Raw genomic sequence first — 25,608 nt, 5'->3', positions numbered from 1 at the left:
CACCTGCCTCTCCTTTCCCTTAAAAAGGTGCCTTGGAGCTCAGAGGAGAGCAGAACGGGGCATAGTCTCTTTTTTTGTTGGGTTCAGAACGCCTGGATCCTCATTCCCGTTTCCCCTGATTTTTAATTTTCAACAATACTGCACAATGGGACTTTTATATCTAGCAATGAAATGAAACTCCATTATAAACTAACAAGTTTGCATTTGTAGTTTCTGCTATACAGAGATTTTTCTCATTCTCTCCTTTGGTCTCACTACCAAGATAGCGGAGTGAATAATGGGTTTCTCTAAGAAAAATGAACAGGTGACAAAGTGAGCGAGGTTCCTCCGAATCACAAATCAAGTCAAATCCCATGTATCCTGACTCCCGTTCCAGTGCTCTTTCAACTGGTCCTGGTTCGCCCTCAGCCTGTCTTCTTGCCTTTGTTAATAAGGCCTGCTGGGGTGTTTCATACTGTCTAGGAGGCAATTGCCCTGGGAACTGCTTTCCTTTCTAATATAAGCATTATCAAATGACCTGTGTCAGCTCTGTGGGGAAATTCGAAGTCCTTTTTTCAAAAACTCATGCATTCTACTTCAGATGAAATCATTTTCCTTGGCCAATTTAACAACATCCTTGCTCTTTCGTTTCCTTTAATTATCTTGTTAAAAAAAAAAGAAACAAGAACTGGAGGAGACCATCTGCTATAGGAGGCAGTTCATCTCTTATGTTTTCTCTAATAGATATATATGAGAGCCCAGTTAAGCAAATTAAGGCTTCATCTCATTCTTATTTGGGATTGTTGCCTTCGATGCTTTTTGCATCACTGCCATCAGCTTCTCTCGGTTGTGTATTTGTGATGTCTTGAAGTGTAGATTTTATGAAAAGATGTTATCTGTGTTCCATAAATTGCAGGCACTGTGAGCCATTTTCCATATAGTGCCAAACTATCACAACAGGGTTGTTGCTTTTTTAATCCCTTCCTCTCACCACGAGAAGTCCTATTAACATGTTTTCTGAGCTACAGAGTAAAATCTATCAAATATCGCATGGAAAGCAGATGGGGGTGGTTGCTGTCTTCCTTTTCACACACTCTAATGCTAGTCCCCCTTAGTACAACGCGGCCTTATCATCTTTTACCCGAGAGCCTTCACTTACGAATAGAAGGCATATACAGTGAAGGTAGGGGGGTTGGGATGCTATTCTTTCTTTGTTTTTAAAGCTATATGGTCTGTACCTATATAACCTCATGTACAAACTTTATTTCTTCTTCCAAATTGAAAATAACTCTTGCTCTGAATATGAAAATGCTTCATACTCATTATAAAAAATGTGCATAAATCAGCAACATATAAAACATTAGGAGACATTTTTCTAAATTCTGCTACCCACAGATTACTGCTGTTAACATTTTGATGAGCTTTTCAATTCTTTCCTTTATGAACTATTTATTGAATGTCTACCATGTGCCAGGTAATAGGAAAATACTGATGAATGAAACAGACATAGTCCCTGGCCTCATAGAGCTTTTCCAAATTGGGGAAAGAGAGACATTAAAGGATATCAATTATATATAGATACTCGTCAACTTATTATGGGGTAATGGCCCAATAAACCCATAGTAAGTTGATACAGTAAGTCACAAATGTGTTTAATATATCAAAACTATCCAGCATCATAGCCTTAGGCTAACCTACTTTAAATGTGCTCAGAACACTTATGTATTAGCCTATAGTTGGGCAAAATCATCTAACACAAAGTTTATTTTATAATAAAGTGTTGACTATCTCATGTAATTTATAATGAAAACTATAATATAGTATTTCAAAAGAAAGTAAAAAGATTAATTTTAAAAATAACACAAGACATGAAAGAACAGCATACATCTGATTTAGAAAATATATATAGACAGTCCCTGACTTACGATGGTTCAATTTAACAATGTTTTGACTTTGTGATGTTGCAAAAGTTGTATAGATGTGATATTTTAATCAGCTTCTTGATAGACATTTAACTTTTTTCTGAGTTTGTTCCTAGTACAAATAATGTTGTTTATATGTCTTTAGGAAAAATTCCTAAAATTTGCTGTTACCAGATTTTTAAAAAAAATTTTATTGTTAGTTTCAGGTGTACAGAACAGTGCAATATAACAGTTATCCTTTTCACCCCTCACAAAGTAACAACCTTCCTCCCCCATCTACTGCCCTCCCACCCCCGATATCATACTTATCTATTACAATTCCATTGATTCCATTCCCACTCCCTACTCCACGTCCCGTGACTATATGTATATATAATTATAGTTGACATACAATATTATTCAATATCAGCTTCAGATATACAGTGTGGTGGTCAGGCCTCTACACTGACTATGAAGTGGTCTCCCTAACAAGACATGAGTCCATCTGGCCCCCTAAAAAATATTTACAACATTATTGATTATATTCCCCAGACTGTCTTTTCTGTCCCTGAGGCCATATTGTAGTTACCAATTTGTATTGTCTCATCCCTTCCCTTTCTCCTTCGTCCCTACCCCCTCCCAACTAGCAACCCTCAGTTTTTCCTCTGTGTCTCTGAGACTATTTCTGTTTACATTTCTCATTTATTCAGTTTTTTAGAATCCACGTATAAGTGAGATCATATGGTATTTGTCTTTCTCTGACTGACTTATTTCACTTAGCATAATGTTCTCTAGTTCCATCCATATTGTTGCAAATGGTACTATTTCCTTCTTCTTTATAGCTGAGTAATACTCCATTGTGTAAATGTACCATAGTTTCTTAATCCAGTCATCTACCGATGGACATTTTGGTTGTTTCCAAGTCTTAGCTATTGTGAATAGTGCCACAATGAACATAGGGGTGCATATATTTTTTTGGATTAATGTCTCGGGCTTTTTTGGATAAATACCTAAGAGTAGAATTGCTGGGTTGTAAGGTAGTTCCATTTCCAGTTTTTTGAGATACCTCCATACTGATTTCCATAGTGGCTGCACCAGTCTGCAGTCCCACCAACAGCGCACCAGGGTTCCCTTTTCCCCACAACCTCACCAGCATTTGTTGTTTGTTGATTTATTGATGAAAGCCATTCTGACCGGAGTGAAGTGGTATCTCATTGTGGTTTTCATTTGCATTTCCCTAATGCTTAGTGAGGTTGAACATTTTTTCATATGCCTGTTGGCCATCTGTATGTCCTCTTTGGAGAAATGTCTCTTCATATCCTCTGCCCATTTTTTAATTGGGTTGTTTGTTTTTTTGGTGTTGAGTTGCATGAGCATTTTATATATTTTGTATATTAACCCCTTATCAGATATCTCGTTGACAAATATCTTCTCCCATTCAGTAGGCTTCCTTTTTGTTTTATTGATGGTTTCTTTTGTTGTGAAAAAACTTTTAAGTTTGATGTATTCCCATATGTTTGTTTTTTCTTTTACTTCCCTAGCCCATGGGGATGTATCAGTAAAAATATTGCTCAGGCTAATGTCTGCAAATTTAGACCTTATATTTTCTTCTAGGAGTTTTATGTTACCAGGTATTTTAACGTGCCCAACATAAATGGTTGTGTGTTGTGGATGAACAACAGTAGAGGCCAAAGATGCAGCCTTTCTTGATGAAGACAGCCCTGTGTAATACAGCGAGAGCATAAATCTCCAAGAAAGAACTTGATTCCCACAAACTCGTAGACATAGATAACAGATTGGTAGTCACCAGAGAGGAAGCGGGTGGGGATGGTGAAATGAGTAAAGGGGATAAATTTTGGGTTGTCGGAAAAGTCATGATGTATTTTTCCTATGTTTTCGTTGCAAAAATGCGTCATGACTTTTCCGACAACCCAATATATGGTGATGGATGGAAACTAGACTTCTGGTGGTGAGCACACAGCACTGTATATAGATACCGAATTATAATGTTGTACACCTGAAACTTACATAATATTATTAACCAGTGTTACCTCAATTAATATAAAAAGTAAGACAGTATAACCTAAAACAACAAAAAAACTTCATTCCCTTCAATGGGATCCTCACATATCATCACAGCTCCCCTGGATCGATTCAGGTTTAATCCCAGTGACTCTTCTGTTATCTCATTTTGGTTGTTGTGTCAGATTTATGTTGCCACAAAAATGCTGCATACGGAACTACCCCCAAATTTAGTAGCTTAAACAGTATCTACAGGATGGCTGAGTGATTCCTATAGGCTGTGCTGGGTTCACTCACGTGCCTGCAGCTGCTGCAAGTATAGTGTGCAGGTCTCTCCAGCGCTCTTCCGTTTATTTGATGGTCAGTCGACTTAGGTTGGTCTCAGATGGACTCAGCCAGGAGGATTCAGGTCAGGCATCCTACCCGAGTCTCCAACATCCTTCTAGCAGGCCAGCCTGGCGGAGTGCTCATGGCAGTAGCACAGATTGTTTCTTTTTTGTGGGGCTGGAAATGGGCCATGCTTTTCAAGCTTCTGCATCTCTCATTTGCTAACCTATTGCCCAAAGCTAGTCACGTAGCTAGGCCTGAGTCTGCAAGTCACAGAGCACAGGGCGAGGATACAGCGGCTGTTGATTGCAGCCATTAATGCGCCCGTCCCCTGCAGCTAGCCAGCAGTGTATTTTAAACTGGCACTTCTTAGAAGTATTAACCACTGCTGTTATTTCTAAACGGCAGATGTTATGTCTTTGAAATCTGAACATGGGGGTCAAGTATATTTGTGGGGGAAGCATAAAGCTTTTGCTTCGTTTAAGAAATATCTTGTTAGGAGTTATAAAGGTAACTTGTAAATGGAAAAAAATCTACATTTATAGTTCTGTCTTAAAAATATTTCTTTTCCAGTTGTTGGTGTTTTCCCCTGAGAGTCATTTCAGGAAACAGACTTGTCCCTTCTATGCATACTTTTCTTTGTTTGGTAGTCTTCTAGGAATCAGTTTTAAAATCTTGCTTTGAGAACATTGAATCAAGATAATGAGCTAGATAACTTACGTATGATGTCAGATGGGTACTAGATTTATTGGGGCAACCACCTTACCGTAATATATATAAATGTCTAATCACTACATTGTATACCTGGAACTAATATGACATTGTATGTAAATTGTAACTGAAACATAAATTTCAAAAAAAACAAAAAATGTGCAGTGGCAGTTAACAGCAACAACGTACGCCTCTGTCACTTTGCATTTATAGCTGTCATACTCTGTGATTCCACCCATAGATGCAAGCATCTGATGGTGGTTTGTTATGACCGCTGGTGTCATCAGGCCCAAGAATTTGCTTATTGAAATGTATCTCTCCTGTTACTTGTCCTTTTCTGGAATTTATGTGTATACGTAGGTTATATTATCTATGAGTTTCACTTCAAGATAGTAAAGGGGATGTTATAAAATACTACTTGTTACAGCAAGAGAGTGTTGGGTCTGACAGGATTGTACTGGGTTTGAGTTTTCAGGAAAGTAGTAGCTATTTGAAGGTAATGAAGGATTTGAGTAATGAGAGCTAGAATCACAAATCAATGTCCTTAAGTGTTTTTGCTTAAGATTTAGACATTAGAGATAGAATTAGTTCCCTGCACCTTTATTACTTTTTTCTCTCTAAGTTATAAGTGATAAATTTAGGCTCTTCCAGAACAGTGATTCTCAGTAGCAGATATGTAGCACCCAGGTGTGCAGATGGCAAGAAATTGGTTTTTAGTAATTATATCTCAAAAGTTTTTTTAAAAATCAAGTTTATCCCCATAGAGTGCATTTATTATATGCCACACCTCTACTCTCTTTACTGTGTAAATACAAAATACTGAAAAAAGTTTCATGAACATGTACTTACTAAATACTTTTCATTATGTGTGCATCATAAAATTACACACATTTTAGTTGTTTAATGGAAATTATGTGTGTTGTACTAAATAGGCAATTTAAAGGATTTTTTAAAGTTAGTTTGACAGTTAAGTTTTGCTTCATTTTCTTGGACTCAGCTTATTATCTGTGAAACATTTTCACAAGAGAGCAAGACAGAGCAGGGAGAGAAGACGGAAGATGTGGACCACCAAAGTTTATTGAATACTTATAGTGAATGTGCAAAGATCTCTAAGATACCTTGTTTACAACCTCATTGAGAAAACAGGCAACATGTGTAAGAAAAAATAATAATAAGAGTTATATAATAGCAGTTAGCATTTATCGAATGTTTGGTATCTTCCAGGCATTAAGCAAAGCAAGCAACCTATCATATCTCATTTGATCTTCATAGTAACTATAAATTGATTATAACCACAATTTGCAGTTGAATAAGACACTCATTAGACATTAAGTATTGGTTCAATCATATAGTACCTAAGTATTGAATGAGTTAAGGAGAGGAAGAGAGAACTCTGGGCTGAGGTTTCAAAGTTGGGGGGGCGGGCTTGGAGGTATCTAGAGCATCCCTTAGGGAGTGTGGAAGGGGACATACTACTTGCATTTTTGGGGTGGAGACCAGGGATGATAAATGTCTTGCACACTGAGGACAACACTGTGTAACAAAAAAATCTTACTCTGTAAAGCTTGCAGATACCCTACCAAATATTTTTGTAGGTGAACAACATGTTTATAATTACCTGAGCCTAGAAGTTCTAAACATAAAGTGTTTTTTATGGCTTTAATGTATGCTGTATATTCCAGAAGTGGAAACTCCTTCTAATTGATAAATAAATATATTTAAGTTTTTTTGGAGTTTTCTTAGAATTGTTCAGCATTTTGAAATTGATATTATTGACAGCAACACAAGTCATGATATCTGAGTAAACAACACAACATACGCCTCTGTCACTTTGCATTTATAGCTGTCATAGTCTGTGATTCCACCCATAGATGCAAGCATCTGATGGCTGTTCGTTATGACCGCTGGTGTCATCAGGCCCAAGAATTTGCTTATTGAAATGTATCTCTCCTTTTATTTGTCCTTTTTTGGAATTTATGTGTATATAGGTTATATTATCTATGAGTTTCATTTCAAGATAGTAAAGGGGATGTTCTAAAATACTACTTGTTACAGCAAGAGAGTGTTGGGTATGATAGGATTGTACTGGGTTTGAGTTTTCAGGAAAGTAGTAGCTATTTGAAAGTAATGAAGGATTTGAGTAATGAGAGGTTCTATAATCATTTGGGTATTAGATTGTCAATGGTTGAAGGCACTTTATTCTGGAGGTTTGGGATAGGGAGTGATTGTGAATGGAGCAGTGTTTATCTGGCACAGTGGAGCTGAATTAGCGATCTGGGAGGAGGTGTGGGGAGGCATTAGGCTGAGGCCTGGGCAGGAACTGACTGAACTTAGTACTAAAGGCCCAAAAAGGGAGCGCACAGAACAGAGAGTGGGGTAAGCTGAGAAGAAGAATTTATCAGACTTTTTGGACTTTATCTGGGGAAGACAGATAGAGTGAACTTCTTTGATTTTTATTTATATCTTTTGTCCCTCTTTGGCATCATTTAAAAGTACATAGAAGTTCTCATCACAAGAAAAAAGATTTTGTAACTATGTATGGTAATTGATGTTAACTGGGCTTATTGTGGTAATGATTTTACAGTAAATGCAAATACTGAATCATTTTGTTGTACACTTGAAACTAATATAATTTTATGTCAGTTATACTTCAATAAAATAATAAAATAAAAATAAGTAAGGCAGTCCTTCAAGGAATTTATCTTCTATTAGAAAAAAAGATAAAAATCAGAATTTAATGTCATGTGTTAAGTGTAGTAATAGAAATATGTGCAAAGTTTAGTGGTGGGATGGTAGTAATTAAAACAGGTAGTTCAAAGAAAATTTTATCAATTTTCTTTGATGTTAATACTTGAGCTGGATTTAAATGGATGAACATGTGATTTTTCACCTGTTTCTTTGAAAAAAGGGGAGTTACACACAATTTTAGCTTACTTAGGAATAGTACATTTTCATCCTTCTAGCCAGAGATCAGTCAGGGAGAGCAGGAGAAGCAGCCAGTTTTGCACAGGATTGTCGATGGCTGGCTGTGCGCCTCTGTGGAAGACGGTGGCCATGTTGGGAGGTGCCCTCTTAATACACAGCTCTCTCTTCCTTCAGACATGGGTGGTAACTCGTTTTTACTAGTTCTGGGTGCTACATTGTCCCTTGTAGTTTTCTTACCTTGTGAACCGTTTTTTGTTTCATTTTTTGTTAACACTCCGTTAATTAACCCTTTCTCAAATTATTCAATTTGATTGTGTCATCTGTTTCCTACGTAAAACCTGATAGGTACAGTGTGTAATTACATATTGAAAAAAGGTAAACTACACAATAAAAATAAGGGGAAAAGTCTTTTTATTTTAAATTGCAAACACAATATCACAAATAAAAAAGAACGATCAGTAGTAATACAAGTGGAACACATAAGGGCATGATTATAGTGAGATGATTTACTGTGGCATTCTGGGTTGGGGGTCATATTATGTTGACAAAAATAAAGACATTGAAGATTGGATTATTATATAGAAAGTTGAATATATATATCTCCAATGGGGGGAAATATGTGGCATCTTATACTGAACACATAGAAAGTTGAGTTAATATATATGAAATATCTATATTTATGGCCAGTGGGGCAAAATGTACATAACATCTTATACTGAACTTATACAAGTGGGCGTTAATTTATTTATTCATTTATGTGTTTGATAGTGCTTTTGTGATTTCTGCTTGGGGACGCTTCTCTGTGGTCCTATTGGACATTTATTGAGCTGCAGTGGCATTACCTCAAGGCATATAAGCATTAGGGATTTTCATTAATGGGACACATGAAAATGCTACTAGCAGGGAAGCTGTTATTGCTAGGCTGCCTCGCTTATATAGTTTTATGCTTTGTTTTAAAATCACAACTGTATTCTTAACATTGAGCTTGTAGTGGCTTACCCCGGCAGTTTGGGTGTCTTTGAACTCAGTATGTGATTTTCATGGAAACAAAGGTACTTGCTCTGAATTTTGGCAAACCTTCGTCAGCTTTACAGCTAAGGTAGCATTTCTTTCTCTCTTTGCTTTTATGGGAAAGGTAGATAATATTTTGATTAGGATAAAGTTTCAGAATGTGTCTGCATTATCTACATCAGCACTTCTCCAGTAGAGTTATAATGCGAGCCACATGTGTAAGTTGAAAGTTCCTTGTACCCACATAAAAAAAAAAAGCGGGTGAAATTAATTTTAACAATATGTTTTCTTTAACTCACTATATCCAAAATATTATAATTTCAACATGTGATCAATATTTAAGAAGTATTAATGGCACACTTTACATTTCTTTTCATGCAAAGTCTCCAAAGTCACCATGTGTTTTACATTTATAGCTTTCAACCTGAATGCAGAATTTTCATTGGCAATATTAGGTTGTCGGAAAAATCATGACGTATTTTTTCTATGTTTTTTGTTGCAAAAATGCGTCATGACTTTTCCAGCAACCCAATACTTAATCTGTATTTAGATTTCATAAAATTTATAGTTGAAAAGTAGGTTCACCTACCCAGGTGAACAAACTGACTTAAGTTTTCCCCAGGCATCAGTTTATAAATTTTATTGAAGTTAATTATAATTTAATTAAATTAAAAATGCATTTCTTCTGTTCTGTTAGTCACCTTTCAGGTGTTAGTAGCTCCTTGTTTTTCCCAGTGGCTACCATACTGGACAGCATAGCTATAGATTATTCTTCATACCGTACTTAAGTGCTTTTCTATTTTCTCAGGTTATTACTTATGTAGAATTAGTTCTTGCCACAAAGTCCTTGGAAACTGTTTTACTAGATTAGACTGATTCATCAAGGATGTCAGTGCCTAGGGGAAAACAGCTCTGCAGGGCCAGGGAGTCCCTTGCGCATAGTAGGGCTTTAATAAATGATACTTAGCTAAATCCTCTTTAGTCCTCAGGCTTACTCAAATTTCACTTTCTCAAGGAAGCGTTTCCTGGCTCCCCAGTCTGGCACATGTTACTTTTTCATTATGTTTTCTCATAGAACTGAGTTCTTTTCCTCCAAAACATACATACTGATTTGAGTGATTTTGTGATTAATGTCCATCTTCCGACGAGGCCGTAAGTTCCACGAGAGAGGGGAATGTGTGTTTGTTCACTAAAGTATTCCCTGCCCCTAGCATAATGCATGGCACATGGCAAGAATGCAGTAAATATTGGTCAGATAAGAATACCACAGGACCATTTGAAATATGAAGTGATAAGCAGATTGTCCAGTTCCTAACTTTATAGAGGCTGGAGTTTGTTTTATCTTGGGAAAAAAAGGAATCTTTTATTTTAAGGAGTATACACACTAAATAGTGTACAGATTCTTAGGTGTTGTTCAAGCCTTTTCAGAATATTCCTGTAGGTATGCTTTTTCTTAGCTTTCTCTCTGTGTTATTGGTATTCATTTTCTTGAAATATCTATCACCTCACATCTGTCTCTGCTTATAACTTAAGGTACACTGAAGACAAAAACTAAAAGACAGGAAAACTGAATTGTGAAATACTTTTAAGGAGCTGAGACAGGCATAGGACAAAAGCAAAGGTGATAGAGGAAGCCTCTCTTGCTGTTTCAGGACGGTTACAAATAAACCCACCCTTTTAATTATACCAGAGTAATGAGCCTTGCCCACAATATATGAAAATATGATTAACAATGTATCGTGGGCCAGTCGACCAGGTTGTCAGGTCATTATCTGAATCATAAAGTTGGAAGTAATACCCATTAAAGGTTACTAGTTTAGAAAGGTTAGATTAGAATTTCGTCTTTGCAAATACAAAGTTTCTCAATTTGAGCAGTGCTTTAGAAAACCTCTAGCCTCTGACTTTTTCTTTTAACGTTTCATGGAAGTGTAATAAGCATACAGACATGAGGACATAAGGGTACAGCTTGATGAGTTTTTACATCCACATCAAGAAACAGTGCATCACAACATCCCAGAATCTACCCTCTTGTTTTTTCCCATTTTCCTGTCCTCCAGGGTAAGTCATCATCCTGACATAGATAAGTTTTTCCTGTTTTTGTACTTTATATAAATGGAATCATGCAGTATCCGCATTTGAATTAATATAACAGATTATCATTCTAAGTGACATTTCTGATGGCAACTCTTTGAACAAGGTCTGTTTTCGGTTTTCCTTATTTACCTAATTTGGTAAACTGACAGTTTACCACTGTATCTAGTACTTTATTAATTCTTTAACAACTTTTCTCTGTAAATGCAAGAGTGTGTATATGTATACGTGCGCTTGCATGCACATGTATATGCTTTTAAAAAATTACTCAAGTGCAATCATGTTATGCTGTGCATACTGTTCACCGCTCAGTGATACGTCTTAATGCCCTTTTTCCATCAGCGCCTGTAGACCTGCTTCGTTTTTCCCAGTGAAGGCACAGTTCACCCTTATATGAATGTATCCTAATTTAATGAGCCAGCTGTCCACTGAAGAACAGTTAGTTTGTTACTGATCTTTACTTTTAGAACAACAAAGTCCATGTGAGTTTATTAAATAAATTCTTAGAAATGGAGCCTGCTGAGCAGTGGGGTCCATGAATTTTTCATCTGCTCTGGTGTTTATAAATGACCTCCAAAGAGCTTTGCCAATTTTTATTCCTACCAGCAAGGTTTGAGAACTCCTGTTTCCAGTGTTCTTGTCTTAGGTTATGTGTTATCAAGACTTAACCTTTGCAGTCTGTTATGGTTAGTCCAGTAAGTCATTATTTAAATTCTCATTTTCTTTAGTTTTAAGTGAGGTTAGTTATTTATATATGTATTGGACATTTATGTTTCTCTTCAGACTTGTACCTGTCCTTTGCTCATTTTCCTATAGGCTTGTTTGTACTTTTCTTATTAATTTGAAGGAGCTCTTTCTATATAAAGGAAATTAGCTCTTGTATATTATTTTTTGTGTTAAATTTTTTTCCAGTTTGTTTTTTGTCTTTACTGTGTTTATAGCCATTTTTTTTCCTAAGCAGAAGTTTAAATTTTTTTTTTTTTTTTAGCTGAGCCTGTTTTTTTTTTAGCTGCCACCTGTTGGCAGCTCAGCGGCAGCTCAGCTTGGGCCAGGTATCAAACTGGCAACCCTGTTGTTCAGAGCTTGCACTCTTGAGCGAGCTCTTAACCAACTGAGCCACTCGACTAGCCTGGTTTAAATTTTTATATGGTGAAATGTACTGGTTTTTTCCTTACTGGCTTCTAAATTGTGTGTTTTTAATGAGAAAAAGTAGATAGATAGATAGATAGATAGATAGATAGATAGATAGATAGATAGATAGACAGACAGATTGACTTAAGCCTGGCATGGGAAAAATCTCAAGAAATGTTTGTGGGAAATGTGATGAAGCAGGAATTCAAATTTTAGTTGAAAGTTGTATGACCAACTATAAATCAACAAAAATTTGGACACTAGCTGCCAAAATGTGTTTAACTTTCTAAGCAGCTTTTGGGAAGATTTTCAATGCTATGCCTTTTTTCTTTTATGCTTTGTTATTTGGGGTTTTAATTTCTCAAATGATCCCTCTTTTCAGATTTCAAATTATAACCTATTGCCTGCACCATTGCTGACGTCCAGTGATCCATGTCAGAAGTACTTCCAGGTCAGATACACTTTAACATGTTTCAATGCAGAGAAGCAGTTGAATATTAAAACTTTAACAAATGTATATGATAGATAATTGTTTTGATGTTAAATGTATGATTTACTGGAATAACATGTTTTTGGTTTTCATTGTTCTTCACAAATGTAATATAATAGAAAAATGAATCTTTAAAATAAGATAGGAGAATCAGTTGGACTTTACTGTATTCATTTAATAATCTCACAGTTTTACTAATGTAATGTAAAAATATTTTAATTGACTATAATGGGAAATTAAACCTGTCAAATTTTTTCAGCTAGCATTGCACATTATAGCCCGTGAACAGTTAAATATGAACAAAGGAGGTGTTGGTAGTGAGTCTCTGTACAAACAGCCGCTTAGCCATCGCGTCGTTTGTCTAGAAAATAGAGCTCCCCAATTCAGTATTCTCCTTGGATCTCATGCTGATTAATATCAGACCTAAGAAAACCACCTTAATTTTATTGTATATTCCTTTCTTTGTGACATGATGGATGCTGGTCTACACAGAAAATGGTGTGGGATTTAATTCTTAGCCTCACAGTAACATAAGGAAAAAGCCATTGCAGTAATATTTGGAATTAAACATAGTATAGGCCTGCAAATAGCAGATACATCTGGGCAGATTCCATATTTATTAGAATACACACCGCTCAGCAAATTCTGAGTTTTTAAAGAAGTAGATTTTAACCATGAACACATAGATAATTTATGTGCCTCAGTTTTAAATTAAATTCATTAAGTATGTCCAAGTTCTTTTTGTTTTATGTAATACTGCATGTTACATTTCAACAGAGAACTAAAATGGAACATAAGAAAACAAACAACAAGCTCAGTAGAGGTATATGAATGGCAGGAATGTCCTATTTATAAAAATCAGCCAAAAGAAATACAACAAGCCTAAGTTCACATAGGAAAATTAGGAACTTAGAGGTGATTGTTAGAGGCTATCTAATACTGTAAAAATTTGGGGGCAGAGAGTAAAATTTCTTTGTAAATATATATTTGAATAGGTACATTAATTTTTGAAAATGAAGGTAAACCCACATGGCCTTTTAAAAGACATTTTAAGTGTGGAGAATAATTCCTTTCAGGAATTCTTTAGCATTTAAAATCTTTTTTTATATTGCAAGATATATACTCAGTATGGAAACATTTTAGGAACAAAGCTGGCAAATCTATAAAATGATGTGTTTTCTTCTAAATGGAGATGAACTTATCAAATAACTTGTAGAAATTTCTTATTGTCACTATATTTTGTTATGCTATGTAATCATTCTTCCTGTTGGTATCAAATAGCTTCATTCCTTGATAGTTACATAAGAGATAATGAAACTGTTATCCAGCATGGTTTTTTAAATAACACCTACTGCCATCATTCATTGGTATAGGATATAACACATTTTGCAAGGAAAGGGGTATTTTTATTTCTAGCCGTTTTTTATTTGAAAGTTCAAATTGTAGCTAGTGAGGGAGAGTCTGGACTAATACCTGGAATAAGGTATGTCACAGTCTTGTTTCCGACTCTTAGGAGCTGTGACTACAGAGAGCCATTAAATAACCAACATACCATAATCAATGCCATTATCTGCCTGGAAGATTCTTGTCGAACCTTCAAGATTCAACTTAGGAGTGTCTTCCAAATAGGTCTTAGCCTGTGACATAGTCAAGTAATTACCCTATCTTAAGGCTTCTTTCAGTGTTTAATTTTTTTTACCCCTTTTGGAATTGACTTGAGGCCAGCTTATCATTAGTCAAGAAAACCTGTGTCATGACTTTATAGCTCACCTACTTTTTCTTCATCTCAACCGGTATTCCCAGGCTTGGTCATTGACTACATTCATTGACTACTATACCATAAATGTCTAGAGCTATATTAAAAAAAAAATTATTTTCAGAAGATATTGAGGCTCTTCTAAACAATGAAAGCAGCTTAGAAATTGAGCAGAGAAATAACCTTCACATAAGATATCATATCCCTAGGAGACTACTTCGAATGTCTTAATTCTTATTTGAATACAGATATTCTAATTTGTGTTTCCCAAATAACTAGTCATCACATCTGCCAGGTGCGATGTTGGAATGCCAGGTATCCCCTCAGCAGTAGTGCCTTTCTGTTCCTTGTCAACTGGTGGACTCCTACCTACCCTTCAAGTCCCAGCTCAACTGTATTTCTTTGTTGCTTTATTTTGTTGTTGTCGTTGTTTTTTTTGTGGGAGCCTGAAACTCTCTCCTCATCCCTAACGCTTTCTTCTCATAAGACCCTCTGTCTACTTTAGCGATTGCGAGTTTGTGTAATAAGTTTTCCTTCTCACTGCCCTGAGTTTCTTAAAGGAAAGCGTGTGGTACATTTTTCTTGATTCTCCTCAGTTCCACCTGGGATGTTGAAAAAGTGAGCCCTCAGGCAATTGAGTTGAATGGGGAATGGGATACCCTTAGGTGGGTAAGACCTAGCTCTTGAAATCAGCCCTTTATCCCCAGAGCCCAGGGAAGCTGCCCTATAAATCAGCTGTGAAGCTGCTCCCCTGCTTTATAAACTTCCAAGGCACTAATCAATCCTGTGATCTCCGACCCAGTGACCCAAGCTGCCTTCGAACAAACTTTGTGTCTTTTGCTCACAGAGAAGTTCTTATCATTTTTGTCACATTGAGAGTTGACTTTCATGAGTAATTTCAGGAAACCAGCTTTATTTTGCCTCTCCTTCCGAAAAGAAAAAAAGTCTGAGTTTATTTTATTTCCTTCATTCTTTGAGAACTAGTTCAAAAGGCAACATTCCTCAGGATAGAAGTTTTGCTGTTAACTCCTCAATGGAAATAAAATTTTATAGAAGAAAAAACAGAAACGAAGAAAATGTGGTCTCGTTTAAGAGTGGGGCAAACACTGGGCTTCCCTGGGCCCATTTGTCTGTTTACAATTTTATAAGCATGTCAGGGAAGCAGAGGGAAAGCAGGTGACTGAAGAGAGGAGTTTCCTGTCATCCCTGACAAATTTTTTCTTTGACAGAAGGCTAGCATTCTCAGAAAAGACAAGGAGGAGAGCAGGTTTCACTACAGGCTCCAGCACAGGTTTGTATTAGGATGTATTAGAAGTTATGGGGTTACAGCTCCGTGCTGGGATCTTTGTGACTCTGGGTTTGAGAAAAGCTTTGTTAGCCATGGAATTAAAATGACCCTCCTGACTTTTGTTTAGGCTTCATAAAAAATACTCTGTGTATTCCCTAAGGCTCTTTGAGTTGCTAAAAGGAGAAAAACAGCTTAAATTGATTTAAGAAAAAAAAAAATTGAATGGCTTCAATACCCTAGAAGTTCTGGGGGTATCATGTTTCAGGCATGGCTCCTTTCAGGGAGTCCACCAAGGTCAGTAGAGCTCGCTCACTTTTTCTCTGTCTCTTGGCTCTACTTGCGCATTTGTTAGGCTCTTGCTTAGGCAAGTTGTCTTTTCATGGCACCCCTTGAAGCCTATATCTTCTAGTTTAAAAAAGAGAAAAGAAAGCACTTCTGATTATTCTTGCAAAACTCTTAGGATTGGCTCTGTGGGGTCACATGCCTTTCCTCGAACCAGTCACTGTAGCCATGGGGATTTGCTACTCTGATTGGCTGGACCTGGGTCATGTGTCTCAGGAAGTAAGGGGTGGAGTCATTTCTACCTGAAACACGGGCTGAATCCCTAGAATATAAGCTCCGTGAGAGCTTTATTTTCTCAGTTTTGTTTACTCCTGTATCATCTGCGGTGAAAACTGTATCTGTTGCATTGTAGTACACAGGGAAAAAAAATCTGTTGAATGAGTGTGAAGGAAGGCTGATTCCTCAATAAAAATTGTGGGGCTCTTACCAGAAAAGGAAGGAAGCACATGCCAGGCTCTAATAAATGTTCCTCCATCGTGCAGCATGCAGGAGAGTGGTGGCAGCAGTCATAGTAGCTCTTGTCACACCCTTAACTCTGAACTCATCATATCTAGCTCTGGAGCAGGAATTGATCCTCTTGAATTGATGTTGGATCTTCATAGGTAACACTCAGAACAGCATGAGGAATAGATGAGGAAGTGATGGCAAAATCATGGGCCCTGTGCACCTTCCAGAGAAAACCAGGAGCAGAACCACCTCTGTACTGACGACCCACCCTCAGGATTACACCTGACACAGTAGTCACATCCCCCTCTGCAGCTCTTTTTTTCTTCCCATTCCATAGGTTGCCGTTTCATTTTGTTGATGGCTTCCTTTGCTGAGCAAAAGCTGTTTAGGTTGATTTGGCCCACATGTTTATTTTGATTTTGTTGCCTTTGCTTTTGGTGCCAAATCTAAAACAATCATTGCCAAGACCTGTGTTAAGGAACCTATCCCCAGTGCTTTCCTCTAGAAGTTTTATGGTTTCAGGTCTTACTTTCAACTATTTAATCCATTTTGAGTTAATTTTTGTTTATAGAAAGATAGTGGCCCAGTTTCATTTTATTTTATTTTATTTTATTTTATTTTGCATGTTGCTGTCCAGTTTTCCCAACACAATTTATTTAAGAGACTGTGCTTTCCCCATTGTATGTTCTTGGCTCTTTTGTGATAAATTAATTGACCCCACATGCGTGGGTTTATTTCTGGTTTTTCAGTTCTGTTCCATTGATCTATATGCTTATTTTTATGCCATCAAACTTCAGTTTTGTCTTAAAGTCATTATCCTTGTGGGGTTTTTTTTGTGACTATTTCTAAATGTTGTCCATCTCCTCAGGCTTCCCGAGACTGCCTCCCCTCAGGGGAAGACTCTATCTTTATAGAGAAAATTGAGGCTATCAGCTTTGCTTTTCCTCGATTTTGTGTCACCGCAGTGACATATGTTCCTGTCCCCATCCTTACTCCCTCTCCTCCTTTCTCACTTGAAGAAGTACGCTTGTTTTGGGCAAGGCCAGCTCTTTTATATCTGCATGGCCCCTCCTCTCCTCCCGTCACCTGGATTCTACCTTATGGCCTGTTCCTCTTTTGTGTTTCCAGTTTTCCCTTCTCTACTGGCCTCTGCTTTTCCAGCCTATAAGTAATAAAACATGGCTAAGACTCTCATCTTCAGAAAAGAAAAATTTCATCCCACAATCCTTGATTGTTCTCCAGCTGCTCTTCTCTCTCGCCCGTCTTTGTTCATAGTGAAGTTCCTTAAGGTCACTCTCTGCCCACCTCTGCCATTCTCATGAAGCTGATGAGGCAGAAGCCACCAATGTCCTTATACTCACTCAATGTACCTGGTTCTTTTACTTCTAAATCCAGGTGGCTAATGGAGACCTCATCTTCATATCCCGGTCAGGAGATGAGTGACCAGAGGTGGCACCATGACAGTATGAGAGCAGGACTTTCCCCATACCTGAGTCTCTCGCTCCTACCTTGTTCTTGTCCTACTGCCTTGAGTGGACTATTGCAGTAGCCTTCCAGCTGGTCTCCATGCCTGGGTTTTGCTCCCCTTCAGTAAATGGCAGAATCAGGCTCTAATACCAGATAGAGGAGCATGAAGATGGGGCCAACCCGCCACTTTGGTTAAGGAGACACCCTCTGTCTACTCTTTCCGGATGACTGTTGATGTTTTCATTGCCTAATTTACATTGATTCTTTAAAGCCTTTTCATCAGCCATCTCCTTCTTGGAGAATATTCTAGAGGAAAAATGACCTTTCCCCCTCCACATAAAGGAACACCACACACACACACACACACACACACACACACACACACACACACACGCGCGCGCGCGCGCGCGCACACGCGCGCACACGCGCACGCACACACACCTCAGCCTCAGATTCATTCTTCACGCTGCTGTTGAAGTTCTGGATCTTCTTCTCTGACTCAGGGTCAGGTCTGAACTCCTAGAGCATGTCTTGTAGGACTCTCTCCCTGATCCGCCCTCCTTCTTTGCCACCTCTCCTTTCTTGTCTTGATTTGCTCAGACTTCCTAGATGGTGATCCACCCCCTCTGACCTTCAAATCCTCTCCAACCTACGCTTACTCCTTTGCACCTCCCTCACTCCCACCCTGGTTGATTTCTGTCACTTTATTGTCTATGTGCCTTCCACAAGGCTGAAAGCACTTCGCAGGCGGGACCTTGCGTGTCTGGGTTTCCCAGTTCCCAGCACAGTGCCTGGCAGGAAGAAAGTGCCCAGTAAATGATGGCCTGAGGTATGGTGGTTAGAGACAAAAGTGTGCAGGTGAGGAGGGAGCTATAGGAGAATAATAATCCCTACCATGTATATCACTCTTACGATACACCAGGCGTTAGGTTAAATGCTTGCCAGTCATCTCTTAGCTCCCAGCAAGGCTCAGTGAGGTGTAGACACTGCTTCCTGATTTTACAGTAAACAAATGGGGAGTTTAACTTGTCTGTTATGTCAAGGAGGTTGGACTTATTTTGGGGCTTTTTGTTTCTTTTCCAAAGAGAACAGCTCGATATTAGAAGGTTTAAAGAGACATTGTAAAATTGTGTTTACTTTAAAAAAAGAAACACAAACCTTACTCTTAAACCTGAGGAATGCTTTTTGGGTTTTGTATTAATAATTAAACCCTTCTAGGCCCAACTTCTTTTTCCCTTCCTGCTAGTGTGTTTACTTTCTGTGTGTCTCTGCAACAGGACCATTTGTGTCACTCAGACCAAATAAGGTGGTTAATTTGGGGGCCTCGGCAGGCAGCCCCGTGCTCTGTCGCTTGGACAAAAATGGGTGAGGGTTGCTCACATTCATCGTTATGTACTCCGCTAAACTTTCTGCTGGCATTTCTCATTTAATTCTCACAACCAGGTACTATTACTGTCCCCATGTTTTAGACAGGGAAACTGAAAGCCCGGTGTCCTAAATGACTCAGTTAGTAAGGAACACAGACAGGGTTTGAGCCTGCCTCTCTGACCCTGAGTTCTGTGCTCTTATCCTCATGGGCACTGCCTCCCATTTTGGGGGACCCTTCTTCCTGCAGCCGTGTTCGTTCTAGGATTTTGCTAACCTCTGTGTACTCCATGACCTGCTTGAGCCCAAATGACTGCCAGCTGGCATATTAACTTCTGGAGACTATAACTTTATAGGATCTCCTTGACTGCCTTAGTTCTAGATCTGAACCTTAATTTTGCCTCCAGATGATACCATCATTTAATATCTAAGGTACATTCAAACTGTGTTCAGGCTTTGATCTGTAAAAACAGCCCAGACAGAGCTGTTTTGTATAGGATGGTCCTCTTGTTCTAACAACCCCATTATGATGTCTAGCAAGCAGAAGGGTTACAAAGGGCGTAGGGAGAGGGCGATGGGACCCAAAAGGCTGACGAGAACTTGGCTAAAAGTTTTTGTCACATCCAGGATATGAAAGCTACTCAGTATTAAATCACCTAGAAATTTTGATGGTCTTCTTTCTGAAAATGTTTATGGTTATAAACAATGTAAATAAAAATTCCTCCCTAATAACATCGCTAGAATGTAGTACCTAACATAAAATAGCCTCATAACATTTTTTTGCCATGCCTTTCAAAAACCCAGCAGATTTCCAGCTTTCTCATAATAGTGTCACTCTAAATGCCCAAGAGTCTGAATGTAATTTTCTCTTGTGTGACTATGTTATGGATATGTGTCTCAGGGAAAACTTCATGTGGGTTCAAGATGGGCCTGTCTCATATCAAATGCTACTCTTGAGTGAGGTTGAATTATAAATAGAAACATATGTTTTCCATAAAATGGTAGTGGTAGCCAAAATAGTATTATTATTATTATTTTAATTTAGTCATCAGAGTACTGTTTCAAAGGGAGAAACACCCTAGATTCTCTGTTCCTGTAAAATGAAGCCCACGTGCTGAGATGAGGTGCTGGTAATCAGGGATCCTTATAAGTATTAATTCTGAAGAATGGGGCCCAAGGTCTAACTCCTGTGGCTTAAAGCCCTTAATTATCTCTATGGGCCACATGGTCATTCTGTTATAAATGTGGACACTGCCTAGACCACGCAGACGTTGCCTAGTTTCCTAGAATAATACAGACTCTTGGATGAGGGGGGGACTTTTTTCTAAAGTAGCCCATCCTGTATATTTGATGATAAAAAGAGGTACTTCTAAGTTCCTGAGTGGAACATTCTTGCCTTCTTCTCCTGTGGAGGTCCCTGCTTCGCATTGGGGAGGAAGAGGGAGTTGTCACAATACAATTTTAGGAATGTTAGGAGGTGTGCTTGGGCTTATCAACCCCTGGTGTAGAACTCACGGAGGTCTCTGTGGAGGGCAAAGAATCAGATAAGAAAGAAGTCGTTCCTCCTCGTCTGAGAAATGTGAAACGTCAGGAATTCTTACTGATGTGTTTTATTCCCTTCTAATCTGAGAAACGTTTCTTTCTTCCTAGCAAGAGACACATGGAATAAATCACTGATGGTGTGAACAATATTTGAGATAAATGCAGCTGTCAGATAGTTTCCTAGGAGTTCTGCAAGGGCACATGGTGGATGCCAGCAGCTGAGTCTGTATTTTAATTCAGTGGAACATATTCGGACTCCTTTGGGGCTCTAACACGCCTGTAGCCATGGTGCAATGCTACATTATTAGTAATAGGGTGTGTGTGTGTGTTCGTTCTTGAGCAATTAAGGCATTTCTCCAAAATTTCTGTTTAGTACAAACACTAAGCCCAAGTCAAAAATGTTCCCAAAGACATTATTAGCAAAACACTCTAATGGAGGTTTGATTTGTCTGGGCACTTAGAACACAACTTCTAAACATAGTTGAGAAAAATTACCTTAGACGTAAGTTGCATCATTGAACAGTGACCTTTCAGGTTAATTAGGAAAGCTGGAGCCCCAGAGGATTTTTGAACAAGTTTGTTTGTTGCCCGAGGGAATGACAAAATAGAAATGTGGTGTAAATGTTGAGAAAGGGGATGATTTTCATGGTTGTGAAAAACGAAGACCAGCCACCAGAAGAAAATGCTTACATCTGAATTCAAAAGGAGACACTTTTTAATGCTGAGTAAAATTTGGACCCTCAGACCTTTTAGCTTTTCTATAAATTGGCTTTTGTGTATTCACATTAAGCCTTTCATTTGCTTCTATTTAATGTATGAGCAAACTGAAAATAAAGAGGAAAATGGGTCAATTCTACAAAAACATAGCAACGGAAGCATTAATTCTTTCAATTTTCTGTATAAAAATGTTTGCTCACTGTGTATGCTGAGTAGTTTAATCATGCCAGGCATCTAATGACTAGATTTCTTTTTTTCCCAGCTGACTCAGGTGTAGACACTTTGGCAGTGTTTATGGCCAGCAGCGGAACCACAGATGTCACGAATCGGAACAGCCTGGCCACACCACCAAATACCCTTAACCTCCGTTCCTCCCACAATGAACTGTTGAATGCTGAAATAAAACACACAGAAACCAAGAACAACACCCCCCCAAAATGCAGGAAAAAATATGCACTAACTAACATCCAGGCAGCCATGGGCCTCTCGGATCCAGCTGCACAGCCCCTGCTGGGAAATGGCTCTGCTAACATCAAGCTGGTGAAAAACGGGGAGAACCAGCTCCGGAAGGCTGCAGAACAAGGGCAGCAGGACCCCAACAAGAACGTCAGCCCCACTGCTGTCATCAACATAACTTCTGAGAAGTTAGAAGGTAAAGAGCCCCACCCACGGGATTCCCCAGGCTGTGAAATTTTACCCTCCCAACCCAGGAGAACCAAGAGCTTCCTAAATTACTATGCAGACCTGGAGACCTCAACCCGAGAACTAGAGCAGAACTTAGGCAGCCAGCATGAGGATGTGGAAGAGAAGTCCCAGCTGGGCCAGGACCAGGCCTCCACCATCACTGGGGATGGCGATCCGCTGCTGCAGAAACCAAACAAACCCCAGGGTAGCCCTGAAGATGGCCAAGTAGCCACCGTGTCATCCAGCCCAGAGACCAAGAAGGATCATCCTAAAACCGGGGCCAAAACCGATTGCGCGCTCCATCGAATCCAGAACCTGGCACCCAGCGATGAGGAGTCCAGCTGGACCACACTGTCCCAAGACAGTGCCTCGCCCAGCCCCCCAGATGAAACAGGTACCCCTGGGGAAGGTGTAGTAAGGTGGCACTTTCTTGTGGTGTTTCCGGTTATCAATGGAATTAATCTCTAGACGCAAAACATCCATTTGCAGGCAGAGGAGAACGTGAGTCTGTTGGGGTAAAATTGAGCAATGTGTGTGGAAAATATTGTTAGATTCTTCTACAGTTTTATTTTACTTCATACATAAGCCGTTTGTTCTAGGAAGCATTTTGTAAAAAAAAAAAAAAAGAGAGAGAAAAAATACGACCTTAGTGTTAAGTACAGTAAAACATCATCTATTTAGAAATTAGACTGCCGGTGCTTAAGTGAAATATTTTTATATACTATTTAGAAATATTGGGTTCTGTTAAGCAAAATAATAAAAGAAATACAGTTGTCTGGGGCAGGTATAACCCAATGAAGCGAACCAACTATTTTAAAGTTCTCAGAACTTATTTATGCTCAAGCTAATGAAAAGTTAAAAGTTTAAAAAGTTCCAAGTCTGTTCATTAAAGACCTTTTCTTTCCCTTTTTGACCTTTACTGGGGAACATTTTATTAGCCTTGCTCAAGTGATATTTGAGAGTGAGAAAGTGGTGGCTTTTTAAAAAATATATATTCAGGAGTTTAGGATTTTAGATGGTCTAATTCAGACCAGTCTTTCTTGACCTTTGTCTGTATCTATAATAGCGTCAGATTTGTCAGAGGAGTCCAAATTGTGACAGAAATGAACAGGGTCCTCAAAGTCAGCTGCTTTTAACTTCATGTTCTCATATCTCCTCCCAATTTACAGAGCACAAGACTAAAAGATGTGGCGAACTTTGTTGTATCTGAATTCAATGTAAACAAGCTCTCAAAAGGCTTGTTTCTGTCACATAACCCCGCAGCTACCCTAGTGAGTCCTGGGCAATGTGAATGGATACAGATACGACAGAGGAACCACCAGGGAAGGAAATGACATTTTTCCATCCTATTAGGCAGAGAAATGATAAGGACTACAGATAAGGAAAAGAGAAGGGGAAAGTTAAGACATTAACTTGTTTTAAAAAAAAAAAGAAGAAATATTTTTGAAGTGCCCTTTAAAATCGCAGTACTTTAAATGATAGATTTCATCAGCCTGCTGTAGCTGGATATGGCAGTAGGGAGGTTGAGGTGAGTTCATTTCATTTTCTAAATGTCTGGACCTGCATATTATTGGAAGCATAATTATGTTTAGTAATGCTACTGAGTTCACAACTCTCTGTTACATTTTATCCATTTAGAGAATTCATATCCTATAGCTGATGGTCACTGTGGTGTTTGAATCTACATAAAGAACTCCTTGAGTATCTCACATGCAAGCTCTGCCGCCTGTTTGCAGCACCCCCACCTCACCCGCAAGGCCTAATTCTCTTCCTCAGGTTGTGACAGCCTTTCTGCTCTTCCAGACATGGTGCTTTCTGTTGTATTAATAGTTAAATTTTAGATTTGAAAGTTATTTAATCAACAGTAAACCCCTGCTCCTCACTCTAGCTCCTTACCTTGCTAATGACCAATACCTTTTTTTATCTTTGTTTTCTTTTGGAAAACATTTTAGGCATATACCCACATTTATAATAAATTTCAAAATGCACCCAAATTTTATGATAATGATATTTTTAAAAAGTTCTTACTTTTTAGAGATAGAAAATAATATATATTAGTATAATATATAATATAACATTATATAATATAAACTAATATGAATAACATTGTATATGGAATTTTCTCCAAAATAATTGAGATGGGGGTAAAAAAAAAAGAAACAAAATTGTCCATAAGCTGGTAGTTGTTAAAGGTGGGTTTATGAGGCCTCATTATTTTGTTCTCTCTAATTTTGTATGTTTAAGATTTTCTACATTAAAAAGTTAAAGCACTTTGAGGAAGGTAAAAAAAAAAAAAGTTAAAATAATTACTCACATTAGATTGTTTTATAAACGCTTTGCTTTTTCTACTTAAATATGTATTTTGCAGAGCAGTCCATATCAGTACATGCCTTATTTTCTTTTTTTTTTTAACATCAGGCTTTTAAAAATATTAGGCATGCTATTCCACCATATTCCACCATATTCAAGCACTGTGATTTATTGAACAATTTCCTCACTGCTGAGTATTTAGATTATGTCTGTCCATAAGCCCTTTACTGAGCACTGGTGTCAGTAAGGCCTGTGGAGAGCACGAAATTTAAGCTGAATGTGTGACCTCCGCTCCATCAAATTGTCTCGTTCCAGGGAACCTTCCCAGGTCGCCGCTGTCACCACTCCTTTGCTCAGTGTCCTGGCGTTACTTTCTGTTGGTTTTCTTTACAGAACCCATGTGCTTGGCGCATGATGTGAACTGGATTAGATTTTTCTGGTGTTTATTTTTCTCTTTTTAGATTGGTAAGGTGACAGTACAGTGTTGGCCCTTAATGGGTCTCTAAGGATAGACATTTTGAATCAAATATATTCAAAAGAATGTGTTAGCTGTGACTCTAAAACAGAGATTAAGTTTTTAAAAAACATCCTAGAAGCCAAACCTGTGCTAGCCTTCAAAATGGTCACTTTGAGTTCTTTGTACCTACTTCAGCAATACTGCAGTGTCTCAGAATATTAATATTAATCATATTTGGGAATTCTTTTGGAATTTCCTCTGAGCCAGTTATGAACTCCTACTGAAAAGAAACCTTTTTACTTCTTGATCCCACTTCAGAGTTTCAGGTAGTGACTACTACATAAATTAATGAGTAAAATAAAATAAGCGATTCTTTAGAATTGATATTTCTTTTGATTTCATCATTCCAGTGAAGCATACCGTTAGTATTTACAATGATCACAATCAGTTTAAATTAAACATTGTATGTTTCGCTTCTAATAGCAAAATTAGTATTTATTATATATGATTTATATAGTATATCCATGTTTATATATAATAAATACAAATACTAACTTTTGAAAGAAGAAAAAATAAGAGCAAACATTTTATAAGATAACTAGTATACAGTGCCATAGTACATATACAAAAACTATATGTATTTGC

General features: G+C 38.0%; 1 protein-coding gene across 19 annotated transcripts in view; it reads left to right on the top strand.

Annotated features, from left to right (window-relative positions):
• Positions 1-25,608, top strand: part of APBB2 (amyloid beta precursor protein binding family B member 2) — a 360,720-nt gene that overhangs the window by 155,024 nt on the left and 180,088 nt on the right. For 13 of the 19 annotated variants that reach the window (XM_019640761.1, XM_019640757.1, XM_019640754.1 and 10 more), the window contains one exon: positions 21,775-22,590. In XM_019640761.1, coding sequence (XP_019496306.1) covers positions 21,775-22,590 — 816 coding nt within the window. Of the gene's footprint in view, positions 1-12,480; positions 12,550-21,774; positions 22,591-25,608 lie in introns of all 19 variants that reach the window. The other 6 variants (XM_019640770.1, XM_019640765.1, XM_019640763.1 and 3 more) reach the window with 1 other exon arrangement.

The sequence above is a fragment of the Hipposideros armiger genome, unplaced genomic scaffold (assembly GCF_001890085.2).
Source record: "Hipposideros armiger isolate ML-2016 unplaced genomic scaffold, ASM189008v1 scaffold_53, whole genome shotgun sequence".
Classification (NCBI taxonomy): domain Eukaryota; kingdom Metazoa; phylum Chordata; class Mammalia; order Chiroptera; family Hipposideridae; genus Hipposideros; species Hipposideros armiger.
Note: the sequence above shows the minus strand (reverse complement) of the source record. Positions and strands in the feature narration are given on the sequence as shown.